Below are 25,006 nucleotides of genomic sequence, written 5' to 3'. Positions count from 1 at the left end.
AGGAGGGATTTACACAGTGGGTGTAAATCTAGATGCAGTATCACTTTGTCCTCACAGTGAGATGCTAGGTGTAGAACAACCCTAATCTGGAAACTGCATACGTGTGAAAATGTGGCATTGTGTCCATTCTTGTAAGGTTTAGCCCTCAGTGGTAACAACTGCTGGCCTCACGTGGCTTCTGAGGATGGAGAAGAGCACTCAGAAATAAACAGGCTGCAGGTCTTCCCCGATCAAATCCTGACAAGAGCAGCTTGAAGGGTTTTGTTGATTTTAATGACTCTGTTGAAAGCAAATCACTCTCCAAGATAGCACACACACACATGGCAAAAATCTGCCTAGGTTTGTATTCACGTGTCCCAGCCTGCAAGCCGGAGGCTGAGCAAGCTGGAGGGGCTGGCTGGTAGAAAGCAGCTCTACTACACACAGCAGTTATGTACTACAAACTGAAGAAAACAGAGTAAGCAGGTTTACCACGCAATCTGGATTCACATCAGGCAACCCACATCTCTCATATTTAGCCGAGCAGACTCAGCTCTGTGTCAGCTGGAGCTTTTCACTGGGATTTCCACATGGGGTGTTATATGACAGGACTACTGCAAAGCGACTTCTCAAAGATGCAGAAATGGGAGTCCCAAAGAGAAATTTGCTTTGCTGTAACCAAGACAACCACCATCTTTTTAAATTTGTAGACATTTGTGGGGTTTTACCTAGTAAAACTGTGTATTTAAATATGCTGGGTGTTTTATCTGGTAACAAGATTTGCAGGTTCTTGTTAATTAATAGATTTAATAGTGTTCAACTGGTTTTCAGGGTGGCTGGGTTTGTCCAGGCTGTTAAAGTAATTGTTTTTAGGGTTTAAAGTAGCTACCACAGGGACTGCATATAGGCAACTCCCTCCAGCCTTGTCCTCACCCCGGGACGGCACCATTCACCACCTGGAAGAGCAAAGGCAGCACCGCCTACACTTGGGTCCAGAGAGAGCTGCAGGCTTCCTCCCCACACCAGTGCCTGTGGCCAGCACTGAGCTGTCCTGCAGACAGACTGGCACGTGGCAATCGTTCAGCAGAAGCATGCTGAATCAAGATGCTCTTTATCTGCTAATGTCTGTGCCATTTCTCAATGCTTTGGCAGCACTGGGAGATGGAAAAAAGGAAGGAGGTTGAGAACTTCCATTGAGAACAGGGAAAAAAAAAGAAAAATTATCGGATTACAGCTTGTGTTATCAATTTCATGGTTAACACTGTGGTTGTCCTTCAGGTCTCTGTGAGCTGTTCTGATTTTCAGGTCAGGAAAATGTGATAAAGGTTTATAACAGGGAGGATCTCCCTCCAGATACTCTTCTAGGCTGCACACCTCTCCCAGGCAGATCTCCCAGCACACAGCTGCACCCCACAGACCTAAAAACCTGTCCTAAAAGATGTATTTCCTCATGGCACCTGCACTTTCCTCACAGGCGGTGGTCCTCCAGATCCTCTCCCAGGCTGGCAGCTCCTCTATCTGCCTTCTTATGAACCCGCAGCCCAGCGGGGCTCCTCTTTATGTGTCCCCTGACACTGAGCCAGGGTGCCCGTCCCCCCCAAAATACTTCTCCCACCCCCCCAGCCTCCTACCTGGCATTGACGGCGCTGCTGCTTCAGGGGTGGCAGCGGGGGCGGCGGGGGGCTGCTGCTGGCTGGAGCTGACCTCGGGCTCCGTGCTCACCGAGGGCGATGCTGCTGCTTCGCCCCCCGGGGCCGACTGCAGGGCGGGCGGTGGGGTCTCCTCGGTGGCCGGGGTCTCCTCCTGCCCGGGCAGCTGCAGGGCTGATAGCGGGATGCTGATGGCCTTCCCCACGGCGGTGGCGTTGGAGCTGGTGGCTGGCACCTGCAGGGTGGCCGAGGGGACGCCACCAGCCGTACCCCGGGCTGGGGAGGCCAGGGCACCCCGGGGTGGCCTCTGAGCAGGGAGCCGGGGTGGCCCGGGTGGGGAGGAGCAGAGATGTGGTGGGTCGGGGTCCGGGCCAGCAGCGGGCAGGGGTAGGGTCCTGGTGGCAACCATGCCGGAGGGTCCAGCCTGCGCTGGTGGCTTGGGCTTGGACATCTGGGTGAGGGCCAGTGCTGGCCCATCGGCGCCAGCCGTCAGCTCGGCGTTGGCCACGATGTAGTAGTCCTCGGGCAGCTCCTGCTTGATCTTCTTGAGGAGCACCTCGCCGCCCCCCTCGTCAGCTGGCTGGGCATGGGCGGCGGCGGGGAGGATGGCGGGCGGCCGCTTCCGAGGGCCGCCGGGGGCACGGTGGGGATGAGGCTCGAAGTCGCTGTCCTCGTCAGTCACCGAGGACTCGCAGACCATGTCGAAGAGCGTGGCCTCATCCTCGTACTCCTCCACCGCCTCACCCAGCTCCGAGGGCTCGCTGCAGTAGGAGAAGTCGCAGGAGTCACGGGTGCGGGTGCAGTCCAGCTTGGCTTTCCCCGGCCGGCCCGGGTAGCGCTCCAAGGGGCTGGCCTGAGCCTCCGAGGGCACCCCCAGCATGCTGGGGCTGTCCGAGTTGAAGCTGCGGCTGTCCTGGAAGCAGACACGCTCCTGCGAGCCCGCCCGGCACGTGGCGGCCAGGGGCCAGTGGTAGGCATGGCCGGCGCTGCAGCCCCACATGGCCGTCAGGTTGCCGTGGGCCCCCTCGGACAGCAGGTGCTTGAGGTTGGGGATGAGGCTGCAGATGGTCCCGTGGCTGTGGGCCCAGCTCACCAGCTTGGACAGGTTTTCGGAGGAGGTGTGAAGGCAGTCCTCCATGGTGCGGGACGGGCAGCGCCCGGCGGGCCGGGAAGTCAGCTGGGGACGGGGCTCAGATCACAGGGTGGCGGCGCCCACGCTCGCGCGCTGCCACGCTCATGCTTGCTGCTCGCCTGCGAAGAGAGAGCAAAACCCTGCTTTTCAGCACTCCCAGAGCACGGCCCCTGCTCAGCCCGCTGTACTCTCACCTCACGCGCTCCAAAACACGCTTCTCAGAAGCCCCTTTTGCTCATCCTGCCTGGAAAACCTGCGCTTAAACCCACGCTGCAATACACGGCTGAAATAAGAAGTGGCTTCTTAAGCTCGAGCAAGTTCAGCATTAGAGGCAGTATGATTTGAAGCTTAAATCTCCGACAAAATGCAGACAAAAAAACAAAAACAAAAACAAAAACAAAAACAAAAACAGTGATTATCTCCTCATACTTAGACCATGAAAATTAAATAAAATCTTAGGCACACAATTTATCTAGAACATCAAAGCGGCAATCTAAGCACCAACTCAGCCATCCCCTCTGCCTCTGATGAAAATTTATGACATTTTACATCATTTATGCATGTTTCTCTAATGTATCAAATACCCCCTTTTCAACTGAATTTCGGAGACATTAAAATGGAGACCTAAAGTTTTAGTTTTCAATGTAAGAAAAAGGCAAGGAAGTTCAGCTTTCACCATGCAATCTCACACAGAAAAGACCACAAGCCCTCAACTTCCCAGAACTTCAGCACTAGGACTGTCTAGCAAACCTTGTAGTTTTTTGTCTGATACCTACTTTTATCACCATAAACATACATTCAGATGTGACACAGGTAAGTGATGCTGCTTTCACTTAAGTGAATAGGGGGAAGAAAGAAGAAAAAATAAAGTACATTTAAACATTAACCATTCTTTCAGTAAAAAAAAAAAAAAAAAAAAAAAAAAAGGAATAGTAACATAACTTAGCAAAAAGTGCTGAAATTGTTTATAGACAATTGTTGGAGCTGTAGCATTCTTTCCCTGAATAGTTGTTGTGGTTTAACCTGGCGGGCAGCTAAGCACCACGCATGTGTTCACTCACCGTCCCCCATCCCAGAGGGATGAGAGATGGAATTGCAAAAAGGAAAAGGTACAAGAATTCATGGGTTGACACAAGGACTGTTTAACAACAAAGGGAAATCAACACAAATAAAAAAAATATCAAAACACCAAGAATGCACAAAGCAAGTGATGCACAACGCAATGGCTCACCACCCACTGACCAACGCCAACTCCCCCAGTTTTACTGTTCAGCAGGACATGACCAAAGTCAACTGCAGAGCTCCAGCTGAGTTCAACAGGTCCACACAGACAGGGGCCACAGGTGTGGAAGAAAGTCAGTACATCATAAATTACTCCCATCATATAGTCCCCACTCCTCGCCTAACTATCATTAATACCAAATTAGACAGTCTCTCTTTTCTTGCACTGTTGTTTTACTTTAAAAAATTGAGATTATTTGAGTTGCTGGAAAAGATCAAAAATATATGTGCTCCAACAACTCAAAATTTTGATATTTGCTCAGATAAGGTTGGGCTGAAAACACTTAGAGGTTTCTTTAAATAACAGAGATTAAATGTACACTTGTATTCCTATCTAAGGATATCCATACTTACCACTGTGCCAGAGGTTGATTTTTGAACAAAGTATCAGTTCTCGATACAAGTTAATTTGGTAAATTAAAAGATTCAACCTCATTTCTCTTACTTCTTTTATTTGTGGTAGCTGAAACCAGAGTGCACTCTGAGAGAAGAAATGCTACAATAACTCAACTTCCAGCTTCTTCTATCACACACACGAAACACCAGCGATGGTACAGATCTCAGTGTCACCTGCGACACAGCTTGCATGACCAGTGCCCCTTCAGCAAGGTCCCTGTCTTGCAAACCTTAGTAGGCACAGGAAAATGCTATCGTTTTCAGACATGGAGTTTTTAAACATTTTAAAGTTTTCTCTGGGTATTTGTTTAAACTTTTTAAAGATACATTGTCAATCCTGGCAGGGGTCAAAATCCTCAGGGTACCTGAGCCTGCACAGGATCACCCAAAAATCAGACCATAGATCAGACATGAGATCAGGTCAGCTCTCAGAGCCTAGATTGCGTGTGCAGGGCTGAAAACCCACAGATGTCAGTTTTTCAGAAGCAATGTATCTTCGGTTCACAACCTGCAGCAGCATCTGGCAGTGCTGCTTTGGTAGGGGCCAGCTCACCCTGTGGAAAGCACAGCAGACAGCTAGCACATCCATCATTACCCACCTGATTTCCTGAAGAGGGAGCTTGTCTGCTCACCCAGACAGTGTGCTGCTGGCTGGCAGTCTGCTCTTGCTCACTAAATCACATTTTAAAGATTATATAAGTCCTTCATTCAGACTGGCAAGATTCAATAAGATGACTCACGCTTAATAACCTGCCCGTGTGTGTACTCCGAAATCATACAGTAGCTGGCAAAAACGCACTACAGCTTCAGTGTGAACAACACTATTTTAACTGCATTACAGATGGCGAAGCCTTAATCTTCCAGAGCACTTTTCTGCAGCTCAGAGCCTAGCAATATCTAATGCAGACTGAAGCATCCCTAGGTGCTGGAAATTCACTACAGCTATCTGAGCCCTAAATTAAGAATCAGATTTTATTGCTTGTTTAGCGTTTACGACCTCATTTACAACATACCACTGTAGTGAGTAATGTGTACAGAATACATGCTATGCCAGAAAGCACTGCTGTTGCAAAACCATTCTTTGAGATGTGATAATGCATTAACAGGAACATCATTTGATTTGGGAAGGAAAATACCCAGAACTAGGGTTTTATCACATGAGGTTTACTTGGTGACCAAAGGGTAATGGAAAATAGCAATCTCTCCACTCCGTCTTTCATCTACTAGGATGGGACTGGGCTTAGCACATTTCGTACAAGCAAAATTCTTCCTTTATTTTGCACATAGCAGTAGGAGCAGGCCCTACATTATGACCCTGAGAAGAAGCAATGATGCCAGAAGCAACAGCATTTGGTAGCTGCGGCCACAATAAACCAGGATAAACGTATACAGAGAAGGAATTAACACCATTGGGGTACAAAGACCTGGCTACCTCGGCTTCTTCTCCTTCTTTTCCTCCTTGTGTATGAGGGTTTTCAGTGGAGTTGTGGTTAGGACCTCATGGGAGGTCCTTCAGGACAAATGGGTAAATCCGTGATGCGTCTCTCCTGGAGGCGAGGCAGCAGAGATGAGGATGCAAGGAAGGAGCTGAAAGGCAGAAACATATCATGCAGCAGAGCTTAGTGGAGGAAAGTGGGTGTCTTCCAGCAGCGTCCACATGCTGGAACATGCATTTGGTGGCCCTATGGCTCAGGGTGGGTGGTAGGCTCATTTTGTGATAAGGAAGGCAAGAAATGTTGCCTCTCCTCTCACACGCTCACAGGCAGCCAGCCATGGACATCCTCCCCTGGGTATCATTAGACAAGCTGACAGAGACTAACCTGGAAAAACCCATGCAACATGCAAATGCACGTTTGACATTCCATTACCACTGCTGATTATTAGCATTTCAGGAACTTCCACGCTGCTTTTTGTTCAAGAGAACAGCACAGCCATGACCACGTTAACCATGACCACATTAACCAACCCTTGGGATATTATCCCAAAGCTGAGATAGCCTATTCAACACTTTCTAGAAGCCCAAGACTCTCACATTCAATTACAGTGCAAAAATCACTGCCATTCATAAGAAGTAACTTGCTAATCTTTTAGCTGTATAAAAACCCTAAAACATTAAAAGAGGTGTAGAAAAACTGTATTTAATCATCTCAAGCAACATGGATTTCAACCCAATTTTACAATAGTTTAAACCTGATTTTTAAGTGATTTTACAGAGGTCCCAAACCCTTATGTGTTGGCCTCTGCTTTCTCATACTAGAAAACAAAACCACAAAATTAAAAAAAAAATAATAAAAATCAGTATGTTAATTCAGGATGTTTTAAATCCTCTTTGTTTCAGCCTCTCTCTCCTGGCCAGACTTTGGACTGCTACTCCACCACCCTCTGAGGAAGAAGCACTGTTTACTTTGAAGGATCTTTCCTCTCATACTTACGAGTAAGGAAACCTATCCACTAGCTAAAGCTTGGGAGCACTGTGAATTAAGGGTTTGGCCACCACAGCATGAGTATCTGATTCAAGAGATGGACAATATTAAGGCTTCTTTTACTGAGTTTTATTGTATTTCTTATGCCAAATGCAAAATATTGCTAAAGGACCGAAGCCAACAACTGCAGAAATCTATGCCTCCATTCGTCGGAGAAGGCGGAGCAGATTTCTTCAATAAGAAACTTCCATACCAATTCACATATTAGTGAACTTACTTTCTGCTTGAAAGACAAACTGTGAACTAAGACAAAGGAGAGAGAGAGAAAGAAAGCATATATAAAACAATGATAGTTTGCAGTGTGTGAATCATCTAGGTGTCCTGCTCTACCGCTGGTGAAAGGGGCAGACCTCCGTCCCTGATATGAACTGCACATGTTTCCCTTTAGTTAGGAAAACATGTTTTTAATTGAATGTCTCTCAAGGAAAGAGTAGAGTATAAATTACAGTGGAAAGGTTCACGGATTCTGACAAGTTCTGCAAGCCTCCAAGACAGTTTGGCAATGTTATAAACCATTAGACTAGGGAGGAATTCCTCCAGCACCGTTCATTTGTCACCGTTTCCTTATCACTTCTGCACACACTCTGGCTGATGGTTTCAAGCAGAAAAACAACCTCTCACCTTAACAGAAATCACTGGCCACTTCCAAATTATGTGAGCTTGTACATTTTTCATGTTTTTACATGTAGCTCTGTAAGAGCTGATCTAGAAACAAACAGAAATGCACCACAGTAATAAACCAAACCCTTCATGCTAATTTTCCACTGCAGAGTTCAAGAGCTACCCCAAATTTCATGTTGATTTATTTATGCATAGCAAATGCCTTCACTTTTGAATGTCTCAGAGCCTGTGCTTATATCTTGGTCTTTCTGAAGTCAGTACGGGTTCTGCTGTTGGAGAAGCAGGACAGGCTTTCACCCATAATGAACCACAGTTACAATTCGTGTCACCAACCAGCAGCAGCATGAACAGTTTCCTGGGAAGGGGATGCAAAGGGAGGTAGGAAGAAAAAATAGTGTGTCTTTCTGGGCAAGCAGCACTTTCCCCATTCATAAAAATCTCATGGCTGTCTGTCACACTTGCTCTAGGAGGCTGCAGCTCCTCCCCAGCTGATGGTTAGTCTTCAGGGAAGAAGCTCTCCTTGCCAAGTGTGGCATGCCTTCAACCGCAGCTGTCATCACAGCAAGCAGGCAGAAAGCAGCAAAACCTGCTTGCTGGTGAAATTCCCTCAGCTGGCTGAGAAAGAAAAGGATTTGGCTGGAAGAGGGCTGGGGGATTTGATTGCCTTTTCACACTGAAGACTACCACAGGGTTTATGAGCCTCCCACTAGCCTGCCTCATACATGAAATGAAATTCACCAGCTGAGTAGCTGCAAGGGGTTTTAATCCTTAATCCACCAGCACTGCTGCTTCTACGGTATTTTTTCCTAAGCACCCACTGAACAGGAGCTACATGAGCTTTGCTCCTGTGCAGCAGAGCTAGAGGGTTTTGAAGGGACCAAAGGTAGGAGGACAAGGTGCAAATGGAGCAGAACAGGTGCTGCAGTGAATCTGAGCAATCTGGTCAAGAGGTCTAAGCACTTTTTTTTTTTAACTTTGGATTTTCTTGCCTATACCCCAAAGGACATTGTCTGTCACACTTTTCCCAGAAGCTCTGCAGCATTAAGGTGATCCTGCAAAAAACACTAACCCTCCACATCACTTACTGCCGAGCAGCATGATCAGGAAAGACTTCAGGGTTTTCTAAGCACTGAGATCTCAAACTACTAACACAAAGTAGCTGTGGGCTTGAGCAGTGTACACACAGAGTACAGAGAAATTCTGCTCGTTTAAGTTGCTATTTAATAAGTGCATCCCTAAAACTTCCTCTCAAAGCCTCACTGAAATATATCTCCTGAACCCTTCTCACTGTGGTCTGAGAGAAGAGACATGCTCTGTGCCCTAGCTTAAAATCTGTGCTTTTCAGGATGACAAAAGTAAGCATATTTTAGAACTAGCAGTTGTGCAGATGTACAGACTGATAGATGAACTGTCCTGCGACTGTGAGGTGTCCCCATGGCAGTGGCACATTCTGAGGGGAACTGAAGGGACCTAGCATGGAAATAATTTCCTCCTGTCCTTGTACTCCAGGAGCTGCACTCAGATTCAGCGTTTCACCTCATCAGAGCACAATGCTGGGCAGCATTTTTAGCTGTTTAGATCACTGGTGAAATCTAGCCTGCCTGTCTCATCTCTGTGCACTCATTATCTCTGCCTCAACACTCTGGTTGCACCTACGTGTCAGAATTCCACGTACAAGCACACCCTTGCAAACTGGTGGGCTTTTGTTTGGCTGGGTTGACTTTTGTGGTCTTTTTTTCTTGCTCTTTTTTTTTTTTTTTCCTGTATACATACGTAACACTGAATAAATGCAACTGTGTGCTCAGTGCACATATGTGCATTTATTTTTGCCCATACCTCTTTAAATTCCAAGCCTGGAAAGGGAAAAGGAGAAGAAGTGAACTTTCAAATCTTCACCATGTCACCAGCCAATTTTCAGAAGTCTGTTCCTATGTAAGAATACTCAATGCACTTCTTTAAATGGCAGAATGCTGTTACATAGATCAATAGAAGGAAAATATAATTGGTTGTTTGAAGTGCCCTTGAGCTGACCCACACGCCAAGTTGTGCATTACTGAACTGCCAAAGCATGAGACTCCTCCTCCAGCTAAGATGAATCTGGCCCTGCCTCACCTCTCTTTGAGCTACTATCAAATTTACTTTTACATTTCAGAATGCTGACTGCTGCAGTGGCCAAACATGACCAAATGTATACACATAACATATAAATATATATATGTATATATACATATATGGAAGTAGAACTTTCAGAATAAAAATACACCAGCTGGACCAGCTCAAATCCTGCTTTAAAAAACATAAGTGCCCTGCTACAAGGAACACTAATTTTCTCCCCATTTCTCCAATGGCTGAAAGCCCCGCAAGAATGAGAGCATGGAAAGAGCAAACATTTTCAGTCACACTCAGCCTTCTCCACTAACAACAGTGGAAATGATGTAGCAAGAATGAAGGCCTGAGCAAAATCTATCCTGGATATAAGCCCATGGAAAGCAGTGCAATTGCCACTCATACAAATTTGGCTTTCATAGAATCATAGAATCACATTACCATTAAGGTTGGAAAAGGCCTCCAAGAGCATCTGGTCCAACTACCCCCTACCACCAATGTCACCCACTAAACCATGTCCCTAAGCACCACGTCCAACCTTGCCTTGAACACCCCCCAGGGACGGTGACTCCAGCACCTCCCTGGGCAACCTGTCCCAGTGCCTGACTGCTCTTTCTGAGAAGAAATGTCTCCTCATTGCCAACCTGAACCTCCCCGGCACAACTTGAGGCCGTTCCCTCTGGTCCTATCACTGTTACCTGTGAGGAGAGGCCGATCCCCAGCTCCCCACAGCTTCCTTTCAGGCAGTTGCAGAGAGCAATGAGGTCTCCCCTGAGCCTCCTCTTCTCCAGACCAAACACCCCCAGTTCCTCAGCCGCTCCTCATGGGACTTGAGTCCCAGGCCCTTCACCAGCTCCGTAGCCCTGCTCCGGACACACTCCAGGGCCTCGATGTCCTTCTGGTACTGAGGGGCCCAAAGCTGAGCACAGCACTTGAGGTGCGGCCTCACCAGAGCAGAGCACAGGGGGACGATCCCCTCCCTGTTCCTGCTGGCTGCACTGCTCCTGACACAGCCAGGATGCCGCTGGCCTTCTTGGCCACCTGGGCACACTGCTGGCTGCTGTTCAGGTGAGCATCAACCAGCACCTCCAGAGCCTTTCCTCTGCACAGCTTTCCAGCCACTCTGCCCCAAGCCTGTAGCACTGCATGGGGTTTTTGTGGCCGAAGTGCAGGACCCTGTACTTAATCGTGTTGAACCTCATCCCACTGGCTTCTGCCCATTGACCCATCCTGTCCAGGTCCTTCTGCAGGGCCTTCCTGCCCTCTGACACATTGACACTTCCCCCAACTTGGTGTCATCTGCAGACTTACTGAGAGTGCACTCAATTCTCTCATCCACATCATCAATAAAGATATTAAAGAGGATGGCCCCAACACTGACCCCTGGGGAACACCACACCACTGTAATGGTTCTGACACTGATCCTTTCTGAACCTTCAGATCCAAGTTGTCCTTTTTACAATGTGTCTTACATCATCAAAGTCAAAATGAAGGTCTCCAGCTCTAACATTTCTATCACTGCACTGTTGCTCATTCCTTGAACGCAGGTAAGACTCCAATCAGAATACACACCACCAAATGTGTTCAGGAGAGCTTGATTTAATACCCCTTGAGGTCAAGACTCCATTGACTTTAGCAGTCGCTGAACCAGACCCAAATGCCTATTTTATGAATTTGGACTTACCCGAGGTGTAATGTCACTGCAGTCAATTTCCCTGGATGAGAGAACTTTAATCTTCATTCTTTGGGGAACCAGAACAAATTTAAATACACCTCTATGCTCGTATCGTTCTTGTATCGTTACTTTTGACAGATGGCATTTTTTGGCTCCACTGGGGACTCCTCCACAGGCTGCAGCGTGGAGATCTGCTCCATGTGGGACCCATGGGCTGCAGGGGGACAGCCTGCTCCACCAGGGGCCTCTCCACAGGCTGCAGGGGAACTGCTGCTGACTGCCTGGAGCACCTCCTGCTGCACCCACCTGGGGGCTGCACGGCTGTTTGTCACTCCTCACTCTCCCAGCTGCTATTGACCAGCAGTTTTTGTTTCCTTTCTTCAATCTGCTCTCACAGAGGCACAACCAACATCACTTACTGGCTCAGCTCTGGCCAGCAGCAGGGCCCTTATCTGACATGGGGCAGCTTCTGGGTTCTTCTTGCAGAAGCCAACCCTATGCCCCCCCCCCACCAAAACCTTGCCACATAAACCCATGACACCATGTTCTGGCTCCAACAATATTTGCTGAGGAATCCAGCACGAATGGGTAACCCCGCTTACAGTAGGCCTTGCTCATGGGGCAAAACAGACAGTTTTTCTCTAAAGCTCTTTCCAGAGCTTTGCAAGTGATGTGCAAACATACAGGCTGTACACAAATGGTTGTAGAGGTGTGTTACAGATCTGGAAAGCAGCCTGGTTGGAGATGCCTGGTTTCTGGTTCAGGCTTCTGTCTTCTCTGGGAATTTTCAGCCAGCATCAAAGCCATCCCTCAGAGAGATGCTGAAATGCAGCAAGAGAGTCAAGTCTCCAGGAAACATGAGCAAGGTCTCATGCTCCACTTCTTATGATTCAGCATCTCTTGCAAGCGCCAGAAATCCTCACCTTCACATTTAATGGCTGACAGCGAAGCATCGTACCAGAGTCAGCCTTTGGAGCAAGCCACGGTGGGATGACAACGGGAAGAGGGTTTTCACAGCACCTCCACAAGCTTTGTCAACAGGACTCTGCTGACCACAACGTCAGGGTGCACGTGATGGTGACACCGATGTACAGTGCTACATGAGGTGTCTGATGGGCCACGCTCAGAGGCAGGGGTGTGTTAGGATTAGTAAACAGCCGAAAGGGGTTTTGCTGTGGCCTCAAAGCACTCTTAGCCACCTCTTATATTTTAATAGCTCTGCATTCAGCAAGGGATATTTTTAATGAAAGAGCACGTTTTCTTGTAAATCATTTCTGAAAAGTGTATCGACAATAAGATTTTAAAGTGCTGAGTGTTTGGAAAAAAAAAAACAACTAGCTTTTACTTAGCTGTTGGGGGTTTATGTATTATGGCTTGGTTCCTTTTTCGTGTTTATTCAAATTTGCTCCAAAATTGCCTCTTTCTTCACACCATTTCTCAGGATGGTCTGAATATAAAACCGCACTATATGAAAGATCCCAGCATTTCCTCAGCTTGTGGTTTGCAACTATTCTCTAATGGAGACTATGAACCACACACTTGGAAAATCTTTAAAATATATAATTTCCTGCATTTACAATGAAGAGTGTGTACCCTCTCTAATTTTAGCATTACAATAAGGAGAGGCAAGCATACACAGCCTGAAGGCAAGATGCTTTCCCTGGTCTTTCATTTTCCTGGAACCAGTATTAACAGAAAGTCTGCATGTAATTTACTAAAAAGAAAACAAGATTATCGCTGACTTACACACAAATTACAGAAGACAAACTCTCCCATCCCCTTAGTAGAAAACCAGTGCTTTCAGTTCCAGCCCAGACAACTTAACTATACCATGTTATCCCTCAGAAGCAAACACAATTGGCCTCGGTCCACGACAGCCTTCACTGTTTCAGGTTCGGTATTTTTGTGTGTAGGATTTCTCTCTCTTCAGGATTTTTCCAAACTAAGGAAAATTGGAATAGTGCAACCATAGCAATATTAAAAACATACAATATTTGGCCAAATAGTGTCAGTGGAACCACACTGTTAACTGTCTACACAGAACAGAGACATTGTTTTCTGCAGAAAATTAGAACTATCATGGAAACTCAACATTTCTGTGCGAGGGTGAAATTGCACTTTCTATACTAGAATTTATGGGTTTAGGCTTTCTAATTTATTTTTTTTTTTAAGCACAAAGATGGTTTGGGACTTAAAATAATTTTCCAAGGACTTAGTTCTCAGCAAAAATAACATTCTGAAACTGTCTTTATAGTGCTCTTTTTGCAGGATCAATAATGATCCTTATCATTAAACTATTAACATCAGGCTGAGGTCCTGCCCTACAGTTTCCTTTTAAAATCCTCACAAAAAAAAACACTTGGAGAAAAGAGCTGCAAGAAAGAACAGACTTGAAAAAAAAAATGCAAGGAACAAAGATGGCAGATTAATCTATGAACTGGCTTGTATCCAACTGTGCATAACAGATCACATGCATTTGAGTCCCTAATAAAGTTCCTAGACAAGACTTTGATGAGATGTAGAAGAGACGGGAACATGAAAGCTGCCCTAGAGATGAGCCAGTAAAAGCAAGGATTTGCATTCAAATGTAAACCAGTCAGAATACTGGGTAACACCCTGTCATCGTCAGCCAGTGGATAAAAAACCTATAAACGCTCCTTCCAACTATTTGCTAATTTTTCTATTAACCCTGAGAACACTTCTAGCTGCGAGCCTCTAACATATTATAATGAACCAGATTGGATTATCCTGAAATTTAAATCAAGGTTTAAAACAGATGACATTCTAAAATTACTGAGGTATGTTCCCTGAGAGTGCCCAAAAGAGATCAAAGCCTCACGATGCTGTGCCAGCATACAGGTGCGAGCGGGTCACAATCCCAGAGGGCGAGCAGCCAGACCCACTGCTGCTCCTGAGGGAGACAGCAGGCTGTGGGACATGGTGTAATGCAGAGGTCTCGGGGACAGAGCCCACCTTGGCCATTCTGCACTGGGTTTTGAAAGCCAGGAGGTCTGAGTTCAGTGGGACCAAAAAATAAAAAAAAATAATTAAAAAAACAGCTTAAAGACTTGTCCGTGGAAAAGGTCCCTTTGACCTTGGTTGGTTCAACAAAGCCAGGTCCCAGTTCTTAATGGCATTATGTAGTCAAAGGGATGAAGAGGCACTCGGTGGGGTTTTCAGAGTCTCTACAGGCATGTAAACAGCCATAAAAATCTGTCCACGAGTGTTTAATAACCTGTCAAAGCCTCAGACACCGAGTTCCAACACTTTGGCCAAATAAGCTAACTTCATGTTCACATGCAAGCACAGTTCTTACTAACTGCACCACCAGTGCAAGATTTGGAATGTACAAGATGGAAATTTAGGGATGGTTCACAATTAAGAAGCAGGGAGAATGCCTGAAACATTCATGTTTTGCATACAAGACACACTGGTGGTTGGCACACCGAGGAAAACTGAAAAAGAGCTCTAGCAAGGAAGAATCTCAAGAGACTCAAGAGCCCTCACTTACTTCCTCCTGGAGATTCAAGGACACAGACGTAGCCTTTGGACAACCAAAGTTCACAGCAGCATGCTACTTACACTGCTGAACATCTGGAAGAGCAAACAAAAACAAGGCTATATCCCCTGTGACCACTGGAATGGAAGTAGTGTGTACAAGAAAAAACAAGAATATACACTTATGGCACTGCACCTCTTTATTAAGGCCTGCTCTCACTGAGATTCATTTGAGCTGGATCTAGCACACAAAAAAGAAGAGGAGATTCCTTCCAAAATCACCCGTTCCTGTTCATACTGTTTCACTTCATGATTGAAGTGAGAAATGGACATAGGCAAAACGCATGCTAGACCAAACAGCTGAATAAAAGTGATTGCAAACAAGACAGTAATTTACTTTTAAGGTACATACCTCAAAAGCACACCAATAACCCCTTTAAAGAAATGCATCCAGATAAACTTCTTATTCTCTCCAAAGATAACAGAAGAAAAATTTCAAAACATAAATCTTTCCATCTGTGGTATCCCAGACTTTCTCTTCTTTTGCCAATTAAAAGACAGACAATAACCCAAAATATTTTCAAAAACACAGCAGGTTTCAAAGATACCAGAAGATATTTTACTATATCAACTTGATAGTATTTCCAACTACTTCTCTTCTCAGACTGCATTTGTTACAGGCTTTGAATGGAATTAATGGAAAATATACAGCCATTGCATCACTCAAAAAAAGAAAAAAAAGAAAAAAAAAACAAAAAAAAGAAACCTTTATAAACTTTATCCCATAAAAGATAAAGATCCAAAATGTCATACCCTATACTCATTCCAGGGACATTGGTAATTTCTTTTACTCTCTAAAGATATGAACAACCTATTAGCAATTAATAACAAACACTAAAAAATATGCCAAGAAGAACTGAAGATCGCAGTCTAGGTAAGACAGGGCTTTCTAACACAAATAATTAATAATCTAATTTTTGTTAAATGTTTTCAGTAAGGACACACATGCATTAGATATTCAATCACCCAACAGTGTCACAGTGTGTGTTTGCATTTGTAGCCAGCCAGGTCTCTCAAAAACCAGAAATGACTGTTGGTGCAGATTCAGCAGCTTTCTGGGCACGTATTGTTCGGAGGAAGAAGTCAGAACCTAAAAGGGCAATTTTGGAATTACCCTGAGCAATGGCATAGACTCTTATTTATAAATTAGAAACCAAACCAAAAAAAAAAAAGAACATGTGAGAAAGAACATGCTGCCATGAATACATAGACTATACGTATTGAGCTTCACGAACCAACTTTCTCAAATTTCTGCCAATGTTTTTACAAAAGCACTTGTTTGGCAATGAGCTTGGACCGCTTCATCTTCGTTCAGACACAGCTGTTCCAGTCAGAGCTGCTGCTGTTATGGTGACTCCAAAGGAAAATCTGCACTGTGTGGTTCTGCATTTATGCCTTGCACCATCCTTAAGGTGTTTACACGCACAGCTTGGCTTTTTCCAACTGCAGACCTTTAGTGAGGGAGAGAGATGGTGGGGTGCAGAGTGAAATTCCTGCCACCAAGCTCAGCGGTGGGGGAACCTCTCTCTGGATAGGCCTTACTGTGACTCTGCCAAGGCACGATGTCCGCTCACCCTGCTGTGAATTGCAGCATCCATCCTCAGTGCTGCAGCAACCCCAGAAAGAAGCCAGCGGGACAATTACCCCCCTGCCTTGTGCCAGAAGTAAGCCTGGTGCTCTTTTGCACTGACAGCAGTTCGCCTTTGCTCTGAGCACGTCTCACAAGCCACTGTCCCACATGCAAGGCAGGAGAAAACAAGATCCACCAGATCTGCTCAGTTCCCTAACCCTGCTGATGCTGCCAGCTCGGTCTAAGGTTTCAATAGCATTTGTCTACTGCATTTACACTCGAGGATCAGAGAGAGCTGGCACCTCCAGCAGGAGTCCCGTTACACGTACAAAGCCAGCAACAACGCTGCAAACCAGCCCTGGACAAAGCAGCCCCCCGCACAGGGACTTTGCTGGCATGCAAAAAAGTGGAAACATAAACAGCAAAATGCTGCTCCTGATGGGGCATGAATGCTATCGCTTCTGTAACCGTGCCTGCTCCTAGTCAGATTACAACTGCCAAGGTCAGTGAAAACAACTGCACCGAAACAATGTGCCCAAAGGCCTTCCAAAATGCAGGGGACATTTGAGAAGCACATGCATCTCGAGTTATGTTTATAAAGGGCAGGCTCCACGTCAGTGGCCAGCACCCCTGAGAATGCTCCTCCACGCTTCTCCCTGGGGCCAGGGGACATCGCCCAGCAAGGGGCAACGCCAGCTTGCGACACGTTCCCCCCTGCTACCTGTAGGAAACAACGTGGACAACACAACAACGTCACCAAAACAGACATCTGCAAGACCACATGCCCCCCTGGGAGGAAATCAGCACATTTTGACCAGGTTCCCTGCCTTTGGCTTGCCACTTCATAGAGCTCAGCAGCAAAAACCGAACGGCTCTGCTCCCTCTTTGGGCACCCTGTACATCACTGCCCTGAGGGCAGCCCAAAACCTGTGGTGTGGTCTTCAGTTTGTCCTCAGATGTGCAGAGATGCCTTGTTATAATCGTGCAGAGGTGACTTGTTACAATCAGCTGTCATTCCCAAACACACCAACGTCGTATTACCGTCCAGTCTAACGCTACAGCCACTACAGGAAGCAAAGCACTCGGGGCTGTCAGGGGAAATTTAACCCACTTGCGGTCTGCCAGCTTGGAACAAACAGACCCAGTAATACTTCTGAAAGAGATAGGAAGAAAAACAACGCCTCGCAGCGCGTTTCACGAGGCTTGTGTTTAGAATAGCTGTGCAACACGAGCAGAAAGCTGCCGGCGACAGGAAGGCAAGAAAAGGCACACTCTTGGCTGCACCTCCTTGGGTGCAGGAGGGAGGTGGGCGCCTGTCACAGGAGCATGGTGCAGATCTGAACCACATCCAGAGCCGGGCAGCTGCCCCTGCTGGGCTGGGAGGGGAGCATTTCCCGGGGCTCCCGGCTGTGGCATTGCTCTCTGCGGGCATTTCTCGGCTCCACAGCTTAATGACAACCAGCTCAGCTCCACTACCTAGGGACTGCTTTTAACGCCAGTCATACATGGTGTCTGTTACACCAGCAATTACATTAGGAAAAGAATGACTTCATATATAGATGTCAGCACAAAGCTCCAAAAAGCAAAAGCCAGAAATATTTTAAGTAAATGTCCGTGAAGAACGCAAGCGGTAACACTATCGGAGCGGGCTGAACTCTTCAGAGAAACGGAGCAGTAACTTAACCTTTAGACCAATTTAATAACTGCTATTAGGAAATCCAATCCTTACCCAACTATCTCACATACTCACTGCCAGCTCCAGCAACTTTGTCAGTGCTTCCTCAGCCCCAGCTACACCAGCGGTCCTGCCCTCAGGCACAAAGGCACGGAGAAGCCAGCGAGATGTACAGAGGGACTGGTGGAAGCAGAGATGAAGGATTCACGCCTGGCTCAACTCCACCAGCTCCATCCAGCCCCTGCAGCCCCCTGGCAAGAGCAGCTGCCGTGCATGCTGAACACACGGAGGACGTACATCGCTGGTGCCACAGGCTGCACAGTCTTGAAATCGGGGGAAATTTTGCTCCGGGTGTTGGAGCAGGAGCCGTGCTGCAGGAGCGGGGAGCTCCTGTGGCGAGCAGTGCATGCAGAGTCCTGTAAAATTAAATTCACGAGGCTTGTAAAACTTCTCAAACCATCCTTACTGCAGAAAATCAAGGATTGCCCTTTATGGCAGTTTTGAGACAACCTCGTGTGAAGAAGGGGAAGCTGGCAACCAGACAGGCCATGGGTTTCGTTTACAGCAGCAAAAGTTCCCGAAAAACTGCTCCCCCCAGCAGGCTGCAACTTCCCACTCTCAGCCCACTCAGCCCCAGCATGCACCGCAGGGACCTTTACGAGCTCAAAACATTTGAGCACAGCCAGCATTTTCTGAGAACAAACACCACGCCTCGCCCCAGGTGACACGTGGCCCCTCTCTGCCTGTCCCCGTCACTCCGTGCCCCCCTAGCCGAACCACCAAAGGCATCCCGTGAGGAAAAGGGAACAAAACCTTTCCGCTGCTGTCAGCAAAACGCAGACACACAGGCAGCCAGGTAGCCTGTGGAGCACCTGAGGTCCATGAGTGCCCGGCAGAGCAAGCTGCCTTTCCTGAAGAGCATCAGACAGCGCTGTACAGCTCTCCCACTGCCACCACTTTTTATTTTTTCCTTTTCCCCTTTTGGCTGCGTAGTCCCAATCTCCCCAGGTTTCCACTTCTCCAAGCAACCAGTAAGGTGCCATTCCCCAAAAGACACCGTTTAGTATTATTCCCTACTGTCGCTAGAAGAACCTATTGCCTTCCCCCTTCCTAAGGGGAAGGGCGTTTGTGTCTCACTTCTGCCACGATCCCAGCCCTCGCAGGTAAGAAAGCAAACTGCAAGTGCAGCTTACTGCTCAATCACCAGCACAGCTCAAGGTGTTGTGCAGGTGCAGAGTGGTATTTAATCATCGATGTCCCCCCTCTTCTCTCCATCCATGCTGGGAGGCCCGCTCAGAAGCAGCCATCTTCACCTGACTTTGGAGGCGATGCAAGCCCTGGCTGCTCTCAGTGGCACAGCTGGGAGGGCACAGGCAGTCCATCCTCTGACTTGTGCCCCCCTGAGCTTTTTGGGCTGCCAGACCTGCAGACCTCGCAGGCAAACACAAGCAGAAGGGTTGCACAGCTGTAGCCCAACACGGAGACATCCCACCTCCATCCTCTGGAGCTTCGCAGGTAAGGCAAAATACCAGGACCACTGCCAACTGCTCACACAAATCTTGGTTTTTAATGGCAGAACTACAGCACCAGCAAAGAAAGCAAATCACCCAAAAAAAGCACTAACAAAGTCCCTGTTTACAAAATGAAAGCTGTTCCGAGGCAACTCCTATACAGAAAGTCCAGACAGCACCATCCTACCCTTTCCACACGCAGACACAGTATCTGATACCAAGCAGATGGTGGTAGTATCAGGTGTCTGCTGTACACTTATATCTGATACAATAAATAATACACAACTAATGCAAAATATCAGTTTCATTCTGCTCCTAGTTACTTGAGACGGCGCTGCATGCATTACCTTATCTCCAGCTAAACGCAACACATCTGCCCAAACCCATCACTGAAGACTGAATTAAATTTCCTTGGCAGTAATATTATTATATATGCAGCATGTTTATCTAGTGCTGTCTCTTCTATTTTATATCTTAAGTGTCTTGAAAATGTAAAAGCAATTCAATTTGCCGCCTACTCAAATACTTTCTACCAGACAATCTAATGGGTCAAACCACGTGAAAAATGGTAATGCCGCTTTCTTCCGTCAGCCCCATGAAACCATCAAAAATAAACAGCACCCAAAAACCAAAGAATCCCTGTTTCTCCAACAGCATGTCATATCAGCAGAAATTCTACTTGGACATCCTTCTGAGTTCCTCACAGTGTAATTATTAACAGAGCAAATTATTTTTGAAAAATCATCTTTCATGGACAGAGAGTAATTAAGAGTTAAGTAGCACAGCACTTAAACAAATGTAACCGGATAGGATTATGCTTGCATAACAGTCATGAGGGAAAACTGCTAGCCCCTGAAGGCTGTGAGAGTCCTTCAAAGCAGTCAATAAACAGAGAGAAAAGGTGACTCATGCAGATGAAAATGACCCGTACGACTTAATTTACTTGACCTTCAATACAGGTTCAACGAGATACCTCGTATTATAGAGAGCAGGTATTAATTCCCACAAAAGCAGCATGCAATGGGGTCAGCAGACCCACTCTGTTAAAAAAGAGCTTGCCAAGCAGAGGGCTTTGCGTTAGCCTTGGGGCCTGGGTCCAACTCTTCCCATTGCTCGTCAGCTGGGAGGAGGCTTTCACACCACAGCGCACTGCAGACCTCTGCTTAACCGGGTCCCAAAAGCACATACGCTGGGATATCAGCCTGGACAAAAAGCCCACACAAGACTGTAGGGAACTCTCACTGCACCTCAAAACTCTGGAAGACTGACAATCCACGCAACAAACCACCTGAGCCGTGCACAGGTACTCCCCTACCTCCTTATCCAGGGGCACAGCAAAGTCTCTGCTGGTGACCTGGGGAGGAAAGGGAATTTGCACTGATCGTCCCCATGTCTACTGATGGGCTAGCATCTACCAGTAAAAAAAAAAAAAAAAAAAAAAAAAAACAAGGAAGAAAATAATAAAAAAAAGACTGGCATGTCCCTTGGGACATGTCAATGAAGGTCAATGGCCATTAGCAGCAGGAAAAGGGCATCTGATGAAAGGGGTATATAAAAAGAAAAATATAGTGCAGCATTACAGATCTAGCTCCAGCTGTGCCAGCAGGAACAAGAAAACCTGGCTTGTAGCACTGCAAAGCGTTGGCAAGCGGTGAAATTTGCAGGTAGAAGCAGCCAAGGAATGGCACCAACCAGCTGATGTGTAGATGTCTTCACTCAGACTTTATGGTTTTAATTGCGCCAGTACAATAGTATTGCATCAACACTAATGAAGTAAAACAGAGCAATTTGCTTGGGTCTTATCTCCATAATTAGCATATTCCTAGTGCCCAGTGTGAAGCTCACAGCCGTGGGCAGGGCACCAACATCAGATGTGGATGTCCACACAGGGACCTGATGCAGTGAAGGAAAGCATCGCCTCTCACTGAATGAGTGAGAGCAACTTCTCCTCCAGAAGCGAATTGCATTGCTGAGCCCAATGGGCAACTCCCAAGACTCTCAAATGTCCATAAACACATGAGATTCATCCCTCTTTGTTTCATAAAGCCTACTGAAGTGATTCCAGGTTTTTATTTCCCCCATCTTAATCTTCACAATGTTATCCCACCTAAATACCTCTGCACCGGCTAAATGGTCTGTAAACTAAGCTAATCAAACACAGCAGAGCAGTTTAATCAGTATCTCGGAGGTCAGTAGAGGCAAAGACAGTTTTAGAGGTGCCTGACTGGAAAGAGGTCACCTACCATTAAAGGGTTAATGATCCAACAGGAAAGTATTGAATGTTTAAAACAACAACAAAAAAAATGCAATGGGTAATAGTGCATATCTGCACTATATGGCACTGAGCTGTTATTTCTCCTTGACTCCCGGCTATACCAAAGCAAATTTTAGCCATCTTTATGAGACTATACAAAGGCATACAGCAAACACAGCGCATTAAAGCAGATGCAGCATATTGAAAAGGGCTCAATTAAAGTGCGGAGTGTTTCCTGCAAATAAAGGGCCGGGTGAGTAACCACCCTCCATATAAATCCCCTGATGCTGTATCCCAGTAAAACCCCACTGTCCTGTGGAGCAGTTCCCAAACAGGACTTATTGCTGATGTATGGCATGATCTATTTTTTTTTCAATCCAAAAGAAATTGTAAATCCAAATTTACAATTTTTTAATTTATCTCTCTGCCAGAGAGCTTTTTTGTACATGTGAATGCATTATTAAGAAGGGCTGCTGTACATTTCCATACTGAGATCAGCGTCAGTACTTTTGAACAGATTATCTAACCAGACAAAAAAAAAAAAAAAAAAAGCTAGCTGAAGGGAAAACATATTCACAGACAATTTGGGAAAAGCACAGGAAAAAATGCAGTTACTAAATCATTGCTTAAAATTTGCAAGCATTCACTGACTAATGCTTGTGTTTCAGGAAGGATCACTCGCCCGTGTTTTGCTGGATTGCACTGTAAAATCCAATATGCTATAGGGCCAATCCTTCACAGTATTTATGACAAGCAAGCAAACATGACCAGGGTAAGACAAGTGGAAAAATTTACATACTGTGGACATATATATGTGTGTGTGTATGTGGGTGTGTGTGCTTTTACAAATATATATATAATTTCCTGTGTTTCTTCACTTGTCCCTGTAAAAAACACCTTCTCTCCCTAGAATCAAGACAGATTTATAAAAATCTAAGAATCTGACCCAGTTCTTCCCAGCCAAAATGTCTTCATCAGTGGCCAGTATTACAATCAGACCCCACTGCCCATTCAGCAAACACTCAGCACCGTGCCTGATTTGCAGGCTGATGCCATGCACCAGGTCAGACACGGGGGGTGGGGTCCTGCATTGCTCGTTTAATTCATAACACTCACTTCAGTGAAAATATGCCATTTACAATGCTCTTAGCTGCACCCTGCTATGAAATGAAGCTGTGTGCAGAGAACTGAAAGGGATTTTGGACACAAGTTCTGAGCATGATTTGATTTAGGGGGCACATGTTTGAAACTTGCACTGAAAAACTACACTTAAATATAACTTAAAATCTAGAAGATTTGGAAATTATCAAGCTGACGGGGGATATTTAATGTTCATGTTTTAAAGACAACATTTCTTTGTCATTGATTTGGCTCCACAAGAGTTATCTGTATTTTTGGAAATCAGAGATGGAAATGTTAAACCTGAATGGTTGGTGTGTGAATCAGCATCAGTTTTCAAGGGCGTGAGTCAGGATTCAACAGAGCTGGAGGATTAACTGGAAATGATAACTGTTAATTTTCACATCTTTTATGGTTAGGAGGAAGCATGGGGCAAGTGCAAAAAAGGTACAGAGAGAACAGATTTATAGCACACAATGGCTGCTTTTGGGGGACACCTCACAGCTGACCAAAAGGTCAGAGCTACAAGAGCCCCAAAATTCAGTGAGGCTGCCACACCAGAGTGGGCTGGGGGAGCTCAGCAAGCTGCAAATCACCACAAATCACTGTCCACAGCTGGTGAGAGAACCTGGAGGTTCGAAACCGTATTAACAAGGTAATCTGACAGAGATTTGGGCAAGAACAAAGTGTTCATTGAAATGGGATACTCATAAAGTTACACTTTGCTAGGATTCTTGCATCTGGCACAGTCTGTACCAAGCACTTTGCGGAACAGTTTCAATAGTAGTTTACTGTTTGCACAATAAATGCGTGCCTCTTGGGTTTAAAACATTTAACGCTGAGTCTGTAAGAGCTGAGTTTGGTTTTATAATTACAGATAAGAAGGTTAAATATGTTCTAACAAAAAAAAAAAAAAAAAAGATAAAGATAAAGAAAGTAGACATGATTTTTCCTCCTAACAGGGCAAAAAAAAAGACAGTATGAAATTTAAATTTCAGACAGGAAATATTCACTTTCCTAGTTAAATGTGAAAAAAAAAAAAAAAAAAAGAGAGAGAGAGACTCCATAAAAAGCTTTTGGTTACTGTAAGATCTGAGCAGATATTTAACCTCAGAGTGTACAGCAGCATGACCTAGTGTGACTGTGAACTGCTGCAGGGGGGCAACTTGCATGATGGAGAACAGAAAATGCTCAACTAGAAGTCTTCTGAGCAAAAGTGGCTACACAGCGAGGATCAAAATACCACCAACTGAACAGAAGGAAAGCTGTCAGCTTCTACATTTCAAGAATAGTTCATTAATCTTGTTCCATCCTGCAATATTTTGCCAATTCTAAGCTATGACATTTGGAGTGTTACCAGCTAAAATATGCTGGCTCCTTCTGGCGTGTTGCAACCAATTTTGAAAACTATCACAGGGTGATAAGGGTTTTCCACACAGCTTCAGGAGAACACTTCGCGGGGAACACAAATACATCCTCTTCTCTCCATATGTAGCCTGCAGAGACACCACGAGCACAGACTCACGGCACGCAGCCGCGGGATGAGGGAGAGGAAAGCAGCAGCGGAGCTGAGGAGACACTGCAACGCCACGTGCCTGCCAGACCTGCACGGCTCTCCCTAGGGAGGACGTCGTGCTGGAAACTCCCTGTGCACAGCAGCAAGGCCACAGCCCAGCTGAGGTGTGGGAACACAGAGCCTGTGTGTTATTACGGGCGTTCAAAGCTCCAGAGGTAACTTTGGTATGTAAAGAGGGCCTGTAGGAAAGATACTGAGGGGCTTTGCACCAAGGCCTGTACTGATAGGACATGGGGTAGTGGCTTTAAACTGAAAGAGGGGAGATGTAGACAAGGTGTCAGGAAGAAATTCTTCACACACAAGGTGGTGAGGCCCTGGAGCAGGTTGCCCAGAGGAGCTGTGGGTGCCCCATCCCTGGAGGTGCCCAAGGCCAGGCTGGATGGGGCTTTGGGCAACCATTTAACCTCTTTTTGAGGCCTTC

The 25,006-nt window shown here is 46.1% G+C and overlaps 1 protein-coding gene across 5 annotated transcripts in view; it reads right to left on the bottom strand.

The window, feature by feature from the left end:
• Positions 1-25,006, bottom strand: part of KIAA1958 — a 65,128-nt gene that overhangs the window by 33,371 nt on the left and 6,751 nt on the right. For 2 of the 5 annotated variants that reach the window (XM_084504511.1, XM_084504512.1), the window contains one exon: positions 1,611-2,879. In XM_084504511.1, the coding sequence (XP_084360637.1) occupies positions 1,611-2,766 (1,156 nt within the window). In that variant the 5' untranslated portion in view covers positions 2,767-2,879. Of the gene's footprint in view, positions 1-1,610; positions 2,880-2,954; positions 2,977-14,833; positions 14,856-18,196; positions 18,472-25,006 lie in introns of those variants that run through there. The other 3 variants (XM_084504514.1, XM_084504513.1, XM_084504515.1) reach the window with 3 other exon arrangements.

This window comes from Aythya ferina (assembly GCF_964211825.1).
Source record: "Aythya ferina genome assembly, chromosome: Z".
Classification (NCBI taxonomy): Eukaryota; Metazoa; Chordata; class Aves; order Anseriformes; family Anatidae; genus Aythya; species Aythya ferina.
The sequence above is the reverse complement of the archived record's forward strand: the minus strand, read 5'-3'. Positions and strand labels throughout refer to the sequence as shown.